This window comes from Anarhichas minor, unplaced genomic scaffold, assembly GCF_050575085.1.
Source record: "Anarhichas minor isolate MPS153535 unplaced genomic scaffold, ASM5057508v1 ptg000033l, whole genome shotgun sequence".
In the NCBI taxonomy this organism is placed as follows: Eukaryota; Metazoa; Chordata; class Actinopteri; order Perciformes; family Anarhichadidae; genus Anarhichas; species Anarhichas minor.
Genome location: NW_027466479.1, coordinates 12,101,698 through 12,113,931, shown reverse-complemented (window position 1 = coordinate 12,113,931; position 12,234 = coordinate 12,101,698). Strand labels below are relative to the sequence as shown.

Here is a 12,234-nt window from a genome sequence, read left to right as displayed (position 1 = left end):
TCACACACACACATGCAGAATCATACACCCTGCCACACACATCAGCAGGGAGCAGAATGTAGGAGTCACCCAGAAGCTGTCTTTCCACCTCTGACCTCTTTCTCCTGACCTGTTGTGGGTCAGAGTTTTAGCATCATGTGGTTTTCAGCTCCAGTATTCCTAAATTAAACACCTTTTCATGATTACTTTATGCCAGTATGGCATGACAAAGTTGAGGTTTACAATGCTAGAAAGCAGGGCAATTTGGAAATCCCTCTGTAAAATTCTGACCTTTTTTTTGTTATCCATCCAGCTGTGTCGGAGCTCTCGAATTACTCTCACTGATACTCTTTACCACAGATGTTAAATGTTGTTTAAGTGAATGAATGTTTTTTTCCCTCCCTGTCAGCATTTAGCTTCACTATTGGCTGTTCTTGGCTGGCGGAACCTTACGTTTCAAACTAACGGAAGTTTAGGGTAAATACAAACAGCTGGTATGTGCATGCATGCTCTGTGCGTTCGTAGATTGTGCGTCGACTAAATTTCATATTCCACACTCTGGTCAGTAAATAACATGTGTTGTTAAATAGCATTGTGAAAAAAGCACCAAGCTTTTCTAACAGGCTTTGATCTGAGGTGCTGTTTAGTCTGCAGATGCCTGGGAGTCACCCGATGGTCTTTGATTAACGGACTTACCCATCATGCTTCAGTGTAGCAGGGATTATGTTTGTCAGGAGTGGTTACGATAACCTGTGTGATCAGCTGGAACGTGCAGAGTTAGTTTAGCTGTGTGTGTGTGTGTGTGCGTGCGCCTCTGCGACTCCCACACCGCAGGATCAAGTTAGGACTAGAAAGCTGTGACACCTGATAGTTCATCCTTAGCTTCTTTGAAGTAATCAGTGACCTTTATGAGAAAGTATTTTTTTTATGTGTAATTTAAAGAGAGTAATTTTCTGCCTTCATCTTTGACTGCAGTCACATTCAGTTAAAACTACACAGTACAGTAGTTGAAGCACATGCCGATAAGTTTACAATAAAACATACACAGAATTTCTACTATGGAGTGTGTTCTGCAGGGTTTTCTTTTCTTTAGTAGCAGAGAACATAATGTTTAACTTTGCTATGGAAAACCCCATTTTGTTTTGATGAATGCACTCATCCTGAATATAATACCCCAGCCCTGCAGACAGACAGGGTTTTTGCTGCCACAGTCTGGGTTTATGACTGGACATATTAATTTGTGCAGCTTCTCCAAATACTGCAACCCCATGATGCTCCAGTGTTTTTTTTCTTACCAGGGTAAGTTGCTGTAGCTTCAGTGATGGAAGGTTTAGTGCACTTAATGGCTGAAACTAACAATTATAAATTATATAACATCTCAATTAGTTTATTTTGTAATTATTATAAAATTATTACTGCAATTAAAGATAAAGCAACGCAACAATTCTTACATTTGCCAAGCTGGAACCAGAGAATGTGTTTTGACTGAAAAAAGGCTTAAACGATTAATTGATAACCAAAATAGTTGCAGACCAATTTTCTGTCGACAGACTTTTTGATTAATCAACTGTTTCTTCCAGCTCTGGTGCACTTAAAAGGTAAATACTGTGTGTTTCCGCTTTCCTGTAGTGAATTCAGGGTTTGCTGAATGTGAGAATTTCAACTGACTGCTTCACCTGCGTCAGTTTTCATTGTTGTTAAAAACCCTTCCTTGTACATACTTGGTTCGCATTGACATTTCTGGATGTTTGGTAATTACATAGACTCATACATCAAGCATGATACTTTAATTGACTTCTTAGTGAGGTAAACCACTGTCGTTACAAAGTCAACACCTGTGTATGGGTTGGTTTACACTGGGCTAGTTTTCTGCTCACTATGTTTCCCTTTTGAGTTGCTGGTCTTACCTACTTAGAAACAGAAATAGAGGGGAGAGATGTGGGTTTTTTTTTTTGTATTTGAAATTGTTGTTAGTTACATTGCTGAACAATAAAGGACATCAGTGAAACATCATTTAGACATAGACCCTTTAAAATGAGTCGGTGTACACCCAGCTTTAACCCCTGCTCAGCGTTACTTCAATCTTTCCTCTTCAGCTAGTGCCCCAGGACATATCGAACACACCCCATGTCTTTGCATCTGTGGGTTTCTTTAAACGAATTATGCCAACATGGGCTTCTTATGGGATTATGCAGAACAGCTGTGAGACATTATAACCAGAAAGCATGCTTATAGTTGTACACATTTCTGTCCTACTAAAGACGCTGGTGATGTGGTGTGCCATGTGGTTTCAGACTGAGGTGTGGAAGGTGGAGGGTGTTGCACCAGAGACCTGTAATGAGACTCTGCAGCGATCCCCTTCAACATGGTTCCCATCAGGGAGACTTGCACTTGTGGCAGAAATTCCAGCCCTGAAGCAAATTATTTGTCTGGATTCAATCAAATCAGCTTTTGCCAACACATGTCCAGAAAACTAAGAATACCATGCACTTTAAGTTTGATGATATTCAGATTGGTTGCTTTTAAAATGGCATATTGAAAAGGGACTTTTTTTTAAATTTGAACGCAGCAAAAGTTGATAAGATACGGCCTTTTCTTTATCTAGTATAACGCAGTTTTGGCAAGGCAGTTTGGCTCGACTCTGTGAGCACTTAACATTATTTCATCCTGTGCCAAGAGACGTCAATCTACTTTATCACTAACACTCATTTATCATTCTTATTTACCCCCCAATGTAGTCATCACCCATTCCCCATGTGTACTGTTGTCCGTGACACTGCTGACACAAACAAAAGCTGCTTCTCCTCTCATGGCAGTAAAACATGCTGCTTACTCAACATTCTTGCACAGGAGGAGCAAGAGGTGACGGTGGGGGGAAGGAAACTTGCATTAATGATGAGTCGGCATTGCTCAGGGAGGTGTATGGCAGACGTCCACACTCCTCTGAGGCCGAAGGGTCGACTGGCCAGCTGGCTCTGCTCAGAGACTCCATATTCAGGGTTCTCACCTTCCACGGTGTACTTTGAAGACGGGGCCAAAAATTTCAACGTGCTTGCCCATAATAATTTCGGAAAGCAGGTGTCCCAAACAGCAGGGTAAAAGATGACTCCTCGCCGTTGCCATGGAAGTACAGGAGCCGATGCTCCCGCCTGGGGACCCTCACTTCCTTTCACATCAGGCTTTGCTGTGTCCAGATTTCCTGTCCGCCTGAGAATTTAAGATTAGAGAGCAAACAAGTTATTTTTCTTTCTGTCATGGAGCATGCTCTGTATCATTTCTCGCTATCATGTCTTTATCAGAACTATAACTCAATAAATGCATTCAGGCATTTTTTTTTTCTCAAGTATATTGTTCATTCCACTCTTGCAAAGCCTCAATCCTCCTCTTATTTTATCTAAGCAAGTCCGTGAGCATGTTTGGCAGCGGCTATGTTGTTCTGAAGAAGTAATTCCTCTATAAGGGATTTCATTGTTTTATTGATTGCTCTAAATCTGTGGTTGGAAACATCGTGCTTTAACTGAGATTAACACGCTGATCTTCCCTCGCAGCTCATTCTTTCCACGTTGTTGTATATCCTTTGGGGTCTCTTTACTTCCTTGTTTGTACTGAGGATAGGTAATGCATGTATGTGCCTGTGTAGAAATGCACACCGGAGATCTCTACAGCTGCTGCCTGGTAGCAAAGGGGTGGGTCCCCTCTGTCAGCACAGGCAGGAATGCTCTGCACACTCAGCGTTTTATACGAATATGCGCACAGACAGAGAGAGAGAGAGAGAGAGAGAGAGAGAGTCTTACTATTAGCCTTATGTGAATCCAGTTCACATGCTCGCATGTCATTTTTCATACATAGGTTTGACTCGCTTGTGGAGTAAACCAGCAATAACTCAGGCCTTGTTTTTGGCATCAGTAATGACGACTGTGCTAAGCCACACATGGAATACAATCCATATAAATGATTAGCAGGTCTTTCGCAGAAAAGTTATTTTCAAACACATCTGTGCATAGTTTGATCAAAGGTTGTTGAATGTGTAAAGCAGGCGGTTTGATTTAAAGATGTAGGCAAAGACTCATGCACATGTTTTCTAGTTCCAGGATGGAAACTTTTCTGTTGTCAGTTTGTTTTAATTTTCCAGATCCGCCTCTCAATCTTTTTGTGCCTTTTATGGTGTTTAGATTTTCCCTTGTTTCCTTTAACATCTGTACACATGGAAGGAAGAATGTTTTCAATTTGTGTTGCCTGCATATTAACAATGATGAAACTTAATTTCTTACACTTTTTGCTTCTCTGTCTCCCTTTTTTACAGAAGAGGTCGACTATGCCAACTACGGCACCAACACGATAACTCGTAAGAAGAAGGCGGTTGTCGTCGCACTGCGCAATAATGACATCAACCGCAAGCGGCCACACATCCGCATCGGCATGCCGCAGGACTTCCGGCCCGTCTCCTCCATCATTGATGTGGACATCCTACCGGAGTCGCACCGCCGTGTCCGACTGTATCGTCACGGCTCGGACAAACCCCTGGGCTTTTACATCCGAGACGGAACCAGCGTGCGCGTGACCCCACACGGGCTCGAGAAAGTCCCCGGCATCTTCATATCTCGCATGGTGCCTGGAGGGTTGGCTGAAAGCACCGGGCTGCTGGCGGTTAACGACGAGGTGCTGGAGGTTAACGGCATTGAAGTGACTGGGAAGTCCTTAGATCAGGTAACGGATATGATGATTGCCAACAGCCACAACCTGATCGTGACGGTCAAGCCGGTGAACCAGCGCAACAATGTGGTCCGCAGCAGCAGGATCTCGGGGAGTTCAGGCCAGTCGTCTGACAGCAGCGGATCGACGGGTTACCCGAGTTTGTCGGTGGCCTCTGTGGGGGCGATGTCCTCTGGAGCACATGGTTACCAAGACGATCTGGAGAGTGACGAAGAGACCGATATTGTCATTGAGAGCAGCATCAAGCGGCCGTCTCAGAGGTCCAACGCTTCCCTGGCGTCCAGTGCGTCTCGCACGCACCAACAGACACCGACAACAGCTTCAGGCCCAGCGGCACCTCCAAGCCCGCCCACACGTCCTTTATCGGTGGTCTCCACTGCCTCCTTTCACTCCCAGCCGAGCCTCAACGGAGGGTCCTACCACCACCACCACCATCACCACAGCAGCCTCAGCTACCAGCTCCACAGAGACCTGAACCTTCAGCACCAGCAGTCCCAGCACCGCCATCACCAAGTACAGCCTCCGCATCACAGCAGCAACCCAGCCCTCCGCCACAGCAACGGCAGCCTGCACAAAATCCTCAGCTCCCTGAAAACAGACCCACGACACAGCCTCGCACTGCCCAGGGGGGGGGTGGAGGAGGACGGCACCGTCATTACCCTATAATGCTTATAAACACACACACAGAGACAGAAACATCCCAACTGCTCAGAGACTTAAACTGGAATACCAGGCCGGATAAATATGAGCTTTAGTGGGTTTTGTCAGATACTCATTTTGTGACTTCTGTTTGTTTTTACGAGATCATTGATAATTGGAAGTTACAAGCCAGGAAACAAGGAAAATGTATTGTATATATTTCCTGTATTTTTTAAGGTTGTCTTTGTCTGAAATCAAAGGATTTGTACGTATGTATGTCGTAAGCATCAGAACAAATAACTGTTTTTAGGCGAGTCCACTGTATAGTAGAATTCTGAATGTGCCTACAGCCTAATATCTGTTGTTAGTGACCACTTTTATTAAGATCCTTTTCATTCTTATTACTGGGACCAACTTGGGGTGGCTTATGGATGTTTTTAAAGAGTAAATCTATATTTCTTATATTCTGATAAATGCTGTTTAGAGTATGATCTTTTTTTTTTAATTGTTCTTTTATGCATTGATGAATGTGATCAAATCCTTGTATCTGTTCCAATAAATTATTCTAAGTCTGCGAGCTAGAAATGTGATGTTTGGTTCAGCAGTTACATTTATGGATGATGGTTTAATTTTGGAGGTCCAACAACTTCATAGCCATCAAGTGCTAGAGCTATAGTGGTTTCTTTTACCGTTAAAACTACAATTTTCTTAGTTTTTGAAGACTGAACAGATTCAGTGATATATAATGAAAGAAAAAACAAAGTTTAAAAGGTTTAAAGTTTAAGACATGAAAGTTTCTGTGATTCAATTATTCTTAGATTAACACCTTCCTTAATATCCTCACTTTGTCACTTAGTTGTGGGTGCATACATTTGCTATAATTTGATTTGTTTCATCAAACATTTGTAGCAAAGAAACGCTTTGTCTACTAAACATACAGGAGATGCGGGTTTAAAGGAAATGCAAAGACAAAGTTGCATCCTGAGATATTTCCAGCTTGTCAGGATTTTAGCGTCAAAACAACACACGTCAAGTTTTGTGTCGTATAAGCCCCTCAGAAACTAAAGTCAGAGGCTTTTCTCCAGACTCACTGCTGACAGTCAACAAAGCAAATCATTATGACAGCAGCGTCTATATACGAGGAATGCATAAACCACAAAACATGTCTTAAAGGGGTGTGACTTTTTCTGGAAATTACTAGTAGCGTTATCACCGTTTTACAGTAAACGTGTAAAGATATTTTCATTTCAGTGACTACAACAAACTACACAAAACGCTTATTTTTGATAATACGACTGTTCAAAGTTGAACTTTAGAGCACTTTTCATTCCTTATTCCTGTAATGTAAATCTGCAGTTTGTTGCATGTTCATGCCTGTTGAAGGCAGTAGTTAGGTTGGGTGGGATTCATAGGTCAAGTTCCATCACGAAATAATGTGCTCTATACATCACATGGTGAAGACAGAATATTAAAAGATTGACTTCCTTTTTTCAGACGCATTCAGTCTTGTAAATCATAATCCCAGCTATTGAACATGGACATGCAGTAGCTTTGTCCTCGGTCAGAGGCCCGCTAGCAGCAGCAAACGCCTTTCACCTCTCTGCTAATGAATGTTTGTCTGCTGCGTGTACTTAAGATGCCCCACTGCTCAAACAGCTAACAGATCATTGACACCAACTGGCCTGCTTTGGCTGTAGTCTGCAAAACCAATCAGCAGCCGATTTCAGTGTATTGGTTGACCACAAATCCTGGATGTCTTAACTGTCAGTCTTTGCTATCAGTGTCTTTAACAGAAAGTTTAAATCATGGGAAACCTACATATAAAATATAAAAGTAAATAGCAGAAGACATGCACATGCAGTAGGTCCTTCTCAATTGAAATAGTTTTAGCACTGATGAGTGAAAGAATAACTATGCTGTGCTCACATGTGACACAGGTGGTCAGCTGGCAATTTGAGTATCAAGTGTAGAATGATTAAAGCTGACAAAGTCGTGTTAAAGATTACATTTTAAAAGAACATCAAAAATAAGGAAATTCCAAATTTGATGTGCAAAAAATACTCAAATGGGATCACCTGACCATGTTCAAATGTGTATTTTATTTTGAAGGGGGATTCATTGCTGCATCTTCTCTCCAAATAAACGGTTCAATTCTATTTGACAATTAGTATGTTGAAAGGTGTGACAAACTTTCTTATAACCAATGCCATAGTTAATGTCTCTGCAAGCAGTCCATTTCCATGCAGTAATTCTGACTGCCATCTGCTGGCCGAGACTGCATCATAGCATGTCATGAAATGTACAATACAGGCAATGAAAATCAGTCACAAAATACTGACGTCTGCATTTTATCATTGATATGACCATTTTTTCAGATCAAGACTTTGCTTCGAACCATTTTTTTTAAATAACACATCCCAACTGCAGATGTATACCACAGTGTTAATGATTATCGTTCTGTGTTTCATTTGCTTTAGGGTTTGTGCTTTGTATTTGCTTTGACTTCAATCAATACATTTATCGAATATTTATATGAAATCGGGACCAAGAGTAAAAATTTGCTTCTGCTTTGTTCGCGCTGCACTGTTTTGACCCTTACGAGTCACCATCGGCCGAGCAACACACGTGATCCAGTCAGTTGACAGGGCGAAACACGGCAGTTGATCAGAAAGACGAGGCGATATGGACCATCATCGGGTTGACAGGGTGGGCCTTCTGTCTCCCCTGGAGGAGTCCAGCGCTGAGATAAGTCGGGACAGCGGCATCGTGTCGCAAAGTGCGAGCAGCTTGTCCATGGTGAGCGAAATCCTCAGCAGCGGCACCGTGTCGCAGAGCCCCAGCTTTGGCGCAGCCGCCAACGGTATTCCTCAAAGCCCGAGTCTCAGCGAGGCAGCGGAGCCCGGGACACCCGACCAGCAGTACCCGGAGCAGGACGACGAGGTCCTGAGACACACCGCCCTCAGCTACTCCTCCTACATCAAGGCGACGGCTGGAGAAGAGGTATGTGTGCTCATGGTTAGCTTCTTGTTTACGATGTAACGTTAATGTAGCACACACTTATATTGCTGCAGTGTGTATACTTGGCTAATTGAGTGCTGCAGGTAACTAGCGGTGCAGGTATGGACCAACGACTGAACATGATTGGTTGCTGGGATGTGGAGACTTCATGACAGAGATGGGACAGAGTCAGTGTCTCTCAAATAAGTGTTGGGTTAAGTCTTTAGTCAAAACTGTGAAGTCCAGGTCTAAAGTTTGTATTTTCTACTCTTAAACTAGACAACATTAGGGGGAGTTTAAAGGAGTACTCCATGAAGTTCAGTACTACTCAGTCTGTGAAACTAGAGAGGTCGACTATGTTCTGCTGGAGCGAGCTGTCAAAGATTAAAAAGAAGTAACCCAGATGATGTCATCGTGTTATCTCCCTCAGATGGATGTTTTCCTCCCTTTTTTGGTTGAATGCACAGTAAAGTCTTCCCGTTTGAATGTAATAATATGTGCTATCATGTTTTCCTCCTGGTAACACGGTGTGATTGGATGCTGTCAGACTGATTTAAAGTTTATCAGTTTTGTAGGAAAAAGCAGATTTGATACACTTTGTTTAAGGACTTACAAGTCAAAAGTGAAGTCACGAGAAATTGGAGTCATGACTCAAGACCGACTTACTTGAGTCCAAGTCATGTGACGTTCAAATAAAACTAATTAAGATGAACATGAATTGCCGAACTGACAGTCGGTTGATGACAATGTCAACACCAAAAAGTGCATGTCTTCAGCTTAAGGAGACGGTTGTCTCGTTTTTGTAGACTGACCACATTGCTGTCACTCCTGAGTTGTCAATAACTGGAAATGCGTGATACCTTGTTTTGGCCCTGTGGTCTCAATTTAAAGGCTTTTTATTGAATTCCAGCTGTAACTGGTGTGTGTGGAACTGGTGTTGAAGTGCACAGAAACTGTCACATAAGCTGACTCAGTTCATTTTGTGTATTTAAAGTAGCTATGGTTTCTACATAGTTTTCGTGACTTTTCTTTTTCATGATTTCTCCTCTAGATAATGTGCTTGGACAAGAGCTTGGAAGAAATGCTGACGAGAGTAGATGAGTTTGTTGGAATGCTGGATATGGTAAGCCAAGTCAGGCTATTACACTGATAAATCTTATGAATGCATTGCATCTCATTTTTATTAATATGCATATTTGTTTCTCACATCCTTTTTGTGTTTTTTTTTCCCTTTAGATCCGTAATGACACCTCCCAGATAGTGAATGAAAACCTACCTCAAATCCAGCAGAAGTCGGATGAAATGAGACAAATATACAGAAGAATTGATAAGTTAGAGGTAAGTGATGCTTTTCATTTTTGCAAGATTGAATACTAGCTTAACAATACTACAAAAACATTTAGGTTGGTGTTTTCATACACTTTCATTCATCGTCTAAAGTCTTCTTTGTTACATTCACAAAAAATGGTCACAAAAATGTTCCGGCAATGTAATATTTCTCAATTTATTGTATTATTATTTTTAGTATTGGATTCTGTTCATTCTTTTTTTTAAATTCAGTTATTTCAAATGTATTTTACGAGTTTGCTAATCTGCCTACTATTTTTAAAAAAGATCAAATTAAAGTTAAACTTTTTTTAAGATTGTGAAAAATGTATTCAAATGCCTGCATGGGCTTGTGGAACTTTTCAATTTATGTCGGTGTGATGTTGAATTGTCTTCAATGCAGTTTTTATCACGAATAATGATGCGCATAATCTCCGTTTGATCAGGTTTTTGATATATTAATATTATTCTGGTGTGTCTGCAGGCCTTTGTGAAGATGGTGGGGGCCAACGTCAATGCAATGGAGGAGCAGGTCACGCAGGCAGAGGGAGACCTAGGAACACTTCCGGGTGCTTTCAAGAAGATCCTCCGCACAATGAGTGTACCGGGCTTCTTAAACGTGAGCGTGCCTTTATGTAGTTGAAATAACCAGTGGACTATGGTGTGAAACAGGGTCCCTTTTCCAATAAACATTTAAAATCTACTCCAGGCAGTGCTATTGGATAATTAGGATTAATTTCTTGTCTCTTCACTACACAGAAACCGGCCAGCCCAAGGAGACCAGCACCACATCAGCGTCAAGAGATCCCCAGCGTGTTCCAGACGGACGATTATTTCACATCCCAGCCAGAGCAGTGACGCGCTAAAACATTCAACACATCACGTGGTTCTAACCTCAGAGGCCTGTTGGGTGAAACTTGTAGAGACAACTTTTACTGCCATCCATTGCAAGAGGATCTTTTGGTGCGGCGGCCTCAAACGAAGCAATAGCAGCCTTTTCTGAGCACGTCACTGGAAGTGGAGTGTGGGAAGACTGCATTTTTTTGAGTGTCATTTTCCTGGCAGTAAGAGCACTGAACTGTAGCAAAATGATTTTAAAAGTGCCTAAATGGGTCCTATCTCTGTCAACGACGTCAGATGTCCGATTTGTGACGAGCCAGGAGGACAAAGTCATCCCACTTGCCAATATGATGGCGTAAACAAGGCACAACAGAAGTATTTGTGAAGATCTTAAGATGTATTGCATAAAGAATTAACCCAGCTTTGTTTTTTTTATAAATTACATTCCTGTTACTGGTGTTTGTAAAAACGTGCACGCTGTTAATTAATGAATTCATCTGTATTTCTAATGTCTCATCACTCTCCCCGAGCAATATGGACCTCATCCAGTTCAGCATATAATGTCTCCCATTTTCATAATATTTGCTTTGTTGTTAGCCTGAGTTACTGGCTGTGGATGACAGTTGCCTCATTGACATGGGGCTACATATTTGATAGCACCTTTTCAATAAAAGCACACTATAGTTGAGTTGTTGGTGTATAGTTCATGATGAAAGTTTGGGCCAGGCTTGGAGCCTCGATGGAGTTTTCTAACAATAACTGGAGGTTGCTTGGATCTCGTTCATGGGAGGCGATACCTGTGAGTTATTTGATTCTTTGTTTGCCAAAATAGTTAGGAATAAAGATGTTAAGTTTGGTATGTGTTTTTTAATAACCAGACTAATAAAAGACTAATTTGAGACAAGTTTAAATGGTTTGATTCTTTGAGCCCTGAGTTCAGTTTTTCAGGCAGATTTGCTTTTAGTCTGCATACAAATCCCGCCTCCTTTCCTGGGATTGACGGCCCTAATATCCAACCATCCGTATCAGGCTCGGGGCGTTGAGCTTGTTGGAGATGGGACAAATCGGGGAGGAAAAGCTCCTTACAGACCAACAATATAAATTAGACTTGGCCTTCATTGGTCAGCTGTAATCGACATCATCGGTTTGTCATATCTCCGAGGAAGGTGGAATGGGGAGCTGACAAAGAAGCATTACTACATTTATTCAGGGCTTTGATGAGAACCTTTATGGATTATGGTTGCATGATGTACGAAGCAGCAGCAAAAAGCAATCTCGAAAAATTTGACTACAATACAGAGCCATAAGACTTAGTTTGGGAGCAGTCAAAACCACAACCATCAATGCATTGCTGGTGGAATCCAACAAAGGAATTGTTAAAAGAATTAGTGTACTCAGCAGAACTGACAGCAGTTATCCTCAGTCTTCAGTGGGTGGAGGAGGTTAAACCAATGAAAGTAGTTACATGTTCAGATTCTGCAGCTGCAATACAAAGTATACAATCCGGGCAAACCGTACGAGACGATCTTTTAACTGAAGTTTATAATACTGAACTTATAACATTTAGTAATAGATGTGCATTTCTGTTGGGTACCGGCTCATGTTGGAATAGAGGGAAGGGATGTTGCAGAGAAACTTGCCAAAAGCGCATTAAACAAAAATGATATTGTAGAAATTTGTTTTGGGAGGTCAGAAGCAAAATCAGTAGGCCTAATACAGCACGAAATAATGACATCGTGG

At 41.8% G+C, this 12,234-nt stretch overlaps 2 protein-coding genes across 3 annotated transcripts in view; both read left to right on the top strand.

Annotated features, from left to right (window-relative positions):
- pard6gb (par-6 family cell polarity regulator gamma b) overlaps positions 1-5,905 on the top strand; it is a 29,358-nt gene extending 23,453 nt beyond the window's left edge. Inside the window, exon 3 of one of the 2 annotated variants that reach the window (XM_076106251.1) lies at positions 4,286-5,905. In XM_076106251.1, the coding sequence (XP_075962366.1) occupies positions 4,286-5,358 (1,073 nt within the window). In that variant the 3' untranslated portion in view covers positions 5,359-5,905. Of the gene's footprint in view, positions 1-4,282 lie in introns of both variants that reach the window. The other variant, XM_076106250.1, reaches the window with a different exon arrangement.
- A 2,057-nt stretch (positions 5,906-7,962) lies between these two features.
- bloc1s4 (biogenesis of lysosomal organelles complex-1, subunit 4, cappuccino) lies at positions 7,963-11,398 on the top strand. The gene is made up of 5 exons (XM_076106221.1): positions 7,963-8,331; positions 9,380-9,451; positions 9,565-9,666; positions 10,139-10,273; positions 10,414-11,398. Exons 1-5 carry the CDS (start codon positions 8,014-8,016, stop codon positions 10,510-10,512), a joined length of 726 nt encoding a protein of 241 aa, XP_075962336.1. The 5' UTR covers positions 7,963-8,013; the 3' UTR covers positions 10,513-11,398.
- The last annotated feature ends 836 nt before the right edge of the window (positions 11,399-12,234 follow it).